The sequence below is a fragment of the Ailuropoda melanoleuca genome, chromosome 5 (assembly GCF_002007445.2).
Source record: "Ailuropoda melanoleuca isolate Jingjing chromosome 5, ASM200744v2, whole genome shotgun sequence".
Lineage (NCBI taxonomy): Eukaryota > Metazoa > Chordata > Mammalia > Carnivora > Ursidae > Ailuropoda > Ailuropoda melanoleuca.
In genome coordinates, this window is record NC_048222.1 from 51,342,564 (window position 1) to 51,349,897 (window position 7,334).

The window sequence follows — 7,334 nt, forward strand, 5'->3', positions numbered from 1 at the left end:
GGGGTGGCGAGGAGGGGCAGAGGGAGAGGGAGATTTAGATTCCCCACTGAGCAGGGAGTCTGTTGTGGATGGGGCTTGATCCCAGAACCTTGAGATCACGACCTGAGCCAAAGGCAGATGCTTAACTGAGTTAAGCATGAGTTACCCAGGCGTCGTCACTTAAATGTTTTTATTTTGACTTAATTTTAGACTGAACAGAAAAGTTGCAGAATTCCTTCATCCAGATTCCTCAAATAACATTTTACTAAATTTACCTATTCTCTCTCTCTCTCTTTCTTTCTATAATTTTTTGAACTTTAAGTTACATACACATAAGGGGCACCTGGCACATTGATAATGCTTTTATCCCTAAGTAGTTTAATAGAACTAAAAGAATATTTCCTAAAAAATAGAACATTCTCGTACATAACCATAGTGCAGTTACTAAAATCAAGAAAGTAGCATTGATATAGTATTATCTAATCTCAGACCTGTGTAAGAATAGTACATGCCCTATTTACCTCTTCGAAATTTTAATAGTTTCCGAGTTTTTAGATTTCATGACATTGATAGTTTTGAAGAGTATGGGTCAAGCATTTGGTATAAAATCCCTTAACTGGCTTTTGTGTGATGCCGCCTCAAGGTTAGATTTGGGTAATGTACATTTGATAGGAATACAATTGATGTGATGCTGAGTTCTTATTGTGTCCTGCCAGGAGGCCTGTGCTATTCATTGGGTTCCTATTATTGGCCATGTTAACTTTGATCATTGTTTAAGGTGGCCTCTGGTAGGTTTCTTCACTGTAAAGTTAGTGTTTTATCCTTTGTAATTAATAAGTATATTGTGGGGAGATATTTTAAAATGATGTGAATATCCTGCTCTCCTTCAGATCTGTGGAATATAAGAAGTTAGATTTGGAGTGTTTTGCCCAATATGGCAGCCACAGGGGCTGCTGAGCTCTTAAATTGTGGTTAGTCTGAATCCAGATTTGCTGTAAATGTAAAATACGTGGTTTTTGAAGAGTTCATATGAAAACAAGCATAAAATAATCTCAGTAATTTTTATATTATGTTGAAAAGACAGTATTTTGGATATGTTGGGTTAAACAAAATCTGTTACTAGATTTTGACCTGTTCCTTTTTTATTTTTTAACGTGGCTGCCAGAAAATTTAAAATTGTATGTGTGGGTTGTCTTAGTGCGGTATAGATGCTAGAGCATATTTGGATTCAGCTCCTCTACACATTTCCCAAAACAGTTGGATTTTAGTGGTTGGGAACATGGTAAAATGATTGGTTCATCCTACCAATATTCATCATGTGCAGATCATATCCCAGGCACTTGGAGAAATAGTATTTATCTCTGGAATGGTGCTTTTATTAATGGCGAGGACAAGCTAAGAAGGGATTAGTTGCCATTAATCCAGATTCACTGTAAAGTTTGAGAAGCATTGGGCCGGTTTAAAGTAGAAGGAAAATTTAGTAGCAATAAAGGCTTTTGTAAAATAAAAATAGAGGTATCTTTGTGAAAGTTAGAGTTAATGGTGTTGTCAGCCAAGAGTATTTACCTTCTTCGCTATTTTAGTAGTGATTGTTTTTGCAATGAGTTTTTCATTAAATCCATTTCTAAATGAGAATAAAGGGGAGTGATCCTTAAAGCTCTTGCTTGGATGTGCAAAAATTTGCTGACTCTTATGAATTTTTTTTGTAGTTGATGCAATGAAGAGAGTTGAAGAGATCAAACAGAAGCGCCAAGCTAAATTTATAATGAACAGGTATGAATATATGTATCAAGTAACTCTTGAAAAAATAATTACTAGTAGAAATCCAGAGATTTTTTTCCACTTTTTGTTTTCACATAAGCTCAGAAAATAAAAGAAATTAGGAATAGTATAAAGAACTCTTGTATATTCTTTACTCTGTCCCTATCTCTATAGTAAGTTGAAGACATGATGCCTTTTTCCTAAGTATATTTCAGTGTATATATTCTAAAAATAAGAACATGCTCTTATATAACTATACTATAGTTACCAAAATTAGGAAATTAACATTGAACAATACTATTATATAACCTACAGACCTTATTTAGATTTCACCAGTTCCAGTCATGTTCCTTATAGCAGCAGAAAATCCTGGATCTTGCATTGCATTTAGTGGTCCTATCTCCTCAAGCTCCTTTAATCTGGACACTTTCTCATCTTTGTCTTAAATGACATTGACATTTTTGAAGAGTAACAGGTTAGTTATTTTATAGAATTTTCCTCTGTTTGTCTAATGTTTTCCTCAGGATTCTTTTGGCCAGAATATCGTAGAAATGATACATATGAAAGACATACATATTTGGAGACACATGTTGTCCCAAGGGACTGATCATTTGGTTAAGGAGTATCTGCCAGTTTTCTCCATTGGAAAGTTTTTTCCCTCCTTTTTAATCAGTACATATCTTAGGGGAAATACTTCGACACTCTACAAAGAGTCCCTTATTTCTCAAACTGGTGCCTACTGCTGTTAGCATCCAGTAGACTCTTGTCTGAATCTGTTACTATATTGATTGTTGCCAAATGGTGATTTTTCTAATTCAGTAATTTCTTCTACACTTATTAGTTGGCTTTTCCATATAAAAGAACTTTTCCCTTTTCTAATTTCAAAATGTATTCCTTTATTATTTATTCATATGTCTGTGTGTGTTCATTGATTCTTATGGTATTCAGTGGGTTATAATTATTTGCAATTATTTATTTTCATGTTCTACGTGCTCCAGATTGGCCAGTGGGAGTTCTTCAGGCAGGTTCCATGTCATTTTGACAATTCCTCATCTTTTTTTGGGTGCTTTCTTGCTTTAATAAGATGTGGCCTTATCTTGTACTTCCCTGGCCCCAGCCTAGAATTGGTTATTTCTTTAAAGTAGTTACTTATTTTTGATCTCATCACTGTTTAAGTCTGTCATAGAAAAGCATGTGCGAACAGATTTCTGGCTTTAAAAAAGTGAAGTGTTACAAAAAGGAAGCCTAAATGTTTGAGAAAGACTGTTAGCACGTTTGTCTAGAATGAATGTCTTATACGTTTTGTGTTCTTACAATTACTGACTTAAAAAAATTAGGTAAAACAATGTATTCTCAGTTTGAGGAGAAAAGATCCAGGCACTTTAACAATTAGAGATTTTACACTGTATTTGTATAATAGACATTGATGTGTGAGATTTAATTCTTCCCTTCAGTCACATTTTGTCATTCACTCAGCAAATATATATTAATCTCCACTTTATTCCCAACTAAGTACTAGGGATACAATCAGTGAACAAGTTGGTAGTGTAGAAATTCTGATTTGTTAAGCTTATTAAGAACTAGAACATAATTTTGAGTTCTCATTGCTCATCTGTGTGGCTAGTAAAATTTGTTTTTATAAATTATGAATTAATGTCTTTTAAAGAAGTTACAGTAACTGAAATTTTGGCTTTGATTTGTTTTATCCTAGATTAAAGAAAAATAAAGAATTACAGAAAGTTCAGGACATCAAAGAAGTCAAGCAAAACATTCATCTTATCCGGGCCCCTCTTGCAGGTAAGTAATACATTACACAGAATGTATTTCTCTTTCAGTAGAGAAATGAAAAATCTGCATTGTTGCAGTCTATGTAAATGGGTATCAGTCAACTTTTTATGGGTATTTTTAATGTAAATACCTCATTTATGATAGGATTCGGTTTTTAAAACAATACAGTGTATTTCCCAGTTTCAATTTTATTGTATGTGGTGTTTCTTTTCCCCCTTTATAAAATCATACTCCATAAGCTAGTCATAAAGATCCGAGTAATAATTTCATAGATTATGCCTCATACTTGTTTTTATTAAGAACAGTGTTTTATAGGAGTGGTTTTCCAGCTTTGGTTGGAATGGGAATTACTTGGGGAATTTAGTATAAATACAGAGGCCCAGGCCTTTTTAGTCTGAGCTTCTGTTCCTTACTAGCTCTCTGGATTCTGATACTGATTTTGATACTCAAGTTTGAGAACTGCTGTTTTGTATTAAAACCTTTTTTTGTGTGTTTATGTAACTTGACTGTAGTCACCCGTTTGGACAGTTGTTCATGTGCATAGTTTCTTCTGTGAGGCGCTGGGAAACCAATATTTTACTCAGCTGGCACCAGATACCATCAGTTGTATGATTTATTTATGCAGATTATCTGAAGGGAGAGAAATTTTGGTGAGATTTAGTTTAAGAGTTGATTCCTGAGTGATTCTATGCCTAAACTTCAGTAAAGGTCAAATTCTGAAAGCGCATGTTGAATAGATTTATGTAAAAGTCTTAAATAGGTTAATTTTTGTGCCAAATTTTATTAAAATAGGCAAAATCCTGGAGCATTATTTCATGTATGCTATGAACTGACTCCAAAACAACAGGAATGAACCGTTATTTAACTTTTTAGGTAACCCTCTGAGGGTAGGTAAGTACAATGTGAAAGCAGGGACTTTAGATCCAGAGGGCCAGGTTCCAATCCTAGCTCTTTGACTTACTGGGCTTACTTAATGATTTGGTACAATTTTATCTGTCTCTGGGTCTCCCCTCTCTCATATTTTAAATGTAGGGTGAAGTGAACAAATGTGTATGGAATGCTTACTTAATGCATGGTATATCGTAAGACCTGTGTAAGTTTAGTTACTATTCTTAAATTTCTTAGAAATGGCTAATGTTATTTTAAAACATTTAAGATCCTTTATAAAGTGTTGATATGAGTTTGGCAAGGTCACATTGATTTTTTTTTTTTTTTTAAGGCAAAGGAAAGCAGCTGGAAGAAAAAATGGTGCAGAAATTACAACAGGATGTGGACATGGAAGATACTTCTTAAAAATCTCACTAACTTTATCAGCATATGAAAATCTCCTTAGGAGACTAAGAACTTCTAAATTATCAGTTTATATTTTACGTAGGGTCACTCAAATGAAAGGTAATTAAAAATGCATCTCTCCTACATTGCTGTCTGTAAAACATCAGGTATTATGGATGTTAGATTGCATCTGCATTGTTAAACCTTCACTGAGAGTAAGTCATGCAAATTCTAATTGTAAATACAGACTGAACTGTGGACACAAAATGGTCCTGCCATTTGGATAGTGGCACTAGGCAGATTTATGTGTGAACTAATGACAAAAATTCATGGCTAGCAATATGTAAAATAAATTTTCTTTGCAGTGAAATATTCCCTTTATTAATATTATAGAAAGGGGGCTTACAACAAGGAACTAAACCTGTATGATAATTAGCTGCAAGTAATACTGTGGTTTGATTTCAGTATTTGTTTTGGTTTCTTAGCGTCTTAGAAGAGCATATTGGCCTCACATATTGAAACCTAATTATGTTGGACTGTTTTGACATGCTTTAACTGTTTCGCTAGGCAGCTCTTAATGTTGGGAATGAGAGCTGAATATTGTGCTCCTGAAATGGCACCATACATATACTTTCCACTTTGGAGAATATTTAATTCTGAGATTCCTGATAGAACCAGATATATTTTTCCAGCATACAATAATGTAGAAGCAGAGGAATTGCAGTGCCTTTTTCAAGGTATGTTGTGTGGTTTTCTTTTATAAAGCTCCTAATTGTTTTTGGAAAATAGAATTTATGGTTTTAGCATTACAAATTATTTGCACATAAGATCCTTTTTTCTGAAGTAACTGCAAGTTTTTTGTTTAAAATTAGGTACTAAAAAAAGAATTAGTGGGAAGAAAATAACTCCCTCCCACGTACTACTGAAGCAGGAGATACATTTTTAATTAAAAATATATACTGAATATTTAATGTTTTTATATTTCTACATTATTTGCAACTTTAAGGATATTAAGTAACTCAGTTTTTATATTGTTTTTTGAGGACAGAACTTAGAATAAATTATAATCTTAGGGTTATAAAATTATAAAGAAATGGCTAAATTTTTATTTCAGTATTAGTGAAAAAGTGACTGATCACTGGACCAAGTGTTAGAAGACCTGAATTCCAGTGTGGCTTTTGCCTTTGTGTTCTTATTTGTAAAATGTAGCTAATTTGTAAACAACTTTATTGGTAAAACAATTAGGGGAAATGATATATGAAACCAAAGACATTTGTTAAATTACTTGAAATTTTCACTCCATAGGTTTATGTTCGCTTTAATGTAGACGTGTTTAAGATTACCTACTGTTAGCAGATTTCCTACTTTGTTAGTTAGCAAGCTGTTGCTTTGAGACCATCAATTTGGGAAATTGAGTTAAAAGGAAGAATGGACATTGCATCTCAGGTTTAACATCCAGACTGTTCTCTTAACTGTCAGGAATTCATAGTATTTTGAGACCCCCAGATATCATTATAAACTATATGGATGCAGATGCCACAGTGTTACCCCTGGCAGCTCTCTCAACTTGGTTGGATCACTGAGTTGTCCCTTGAAAATGTTGCCTGAGAAGGGGCATGCTACAATGCTGTTGTTGCTGTTTGTCTGATTGAGACCTCTGCTGAGCAGTTAGTGTAACACAAAAGCATAAAATTTTCCAGGCACTTGATACACAGAACTTTTATATTCTCTAATTGCTTTAGGGTAATAAAGCACTGGAAGTCATAGAATTTCCTTACACATTTGCCTTACAAAACCCTGTAGGGTAGCAGAAAAAAACATGAAGGGGCACTTGGGTGGTTCAGTCATTAGAGTATGCAACTCATGATGTCGGGGTCGTGAGTTCAGCCCCACCTTGAGTGTAGAGTATACTTAAAACTTACTAAATCTCGTTTCTTAAAAATAGAAAACCTTGAAAGATGTTTATCTGGTAGAAAGAAGTTCCATAGGATTGGCGCATTTCCTAACATCCTATGATGTAGCACTCTCTTTTTATAGATGCCAGCATTTTTAGGTAACTTGCCTCTTTATCACACAGAAAATGGAGGAGGTAGCAATTTGTATTCTTCCAAGTGCCTGTATGTAGAGGGATTTATCCAGAGCCTCAGATCCGGTCTTCAGGAGTCCCGCTGATGGCTGTGAGAGAGGACTGTAAGTTACTTGAGTGATGCTCAACTTGACTGTGCCTTGATTTCTTCATTGGAAAATGGAAATGATAATATGACTAACCGCAGGACTTTTTATGAGGATCCAGTTAGGTAATACATGTAAAATAATCATATCAAGGCCACTACCGTAGTGACTAGTTTAAAATGTTAGCTATTAGGATTGGCTGTGTGACCACACAAAACTCACAGCAGTGGGGTTTGCCTCAGGACAAAGGTGGAGGATAGTAGTGTTTAGGGATAGATATGGCTAAATTGAATCTGTGGACTAAGTGCACTGCAGACAGGGTTGCATAGGGTTTAAAATGTTTTAGCTTTTACTGTCACTTA

General features: G+C 34.5%; 1 protein-coding gene across 1 annotated transcript in view; it reads left to right on the forward strand.

Moving 5' to 3' along the window:
* RSL24D1 (ribosomal L24 domain containing 1) overlaps positions 1-6,922 on the forward strand; it is a 15,159-nt gene extending 8,237 nt beyond the window's left edge. The window contains exons 4-6 of the mRNA XM_002922946.4: positions 1,689-1,752; positions 3,452-3,537; positions 4,748-6,922. Of these exons, the coding sequence (XP_002922992.2) occupies positions 1,689-1,752; positions 3,452-3,537; positions 4,748-4,821 (224 nt within the window). The 3' untranslated portion in view covers positions 4,822-6,922. The remainder of the gene's footprint in view (positions 1-1,688; positions 1,753-3,451; positions 3,538-4,747) is intronic.
* Positions 6,923-7,334: the final 412 nt, after the last annotated feature.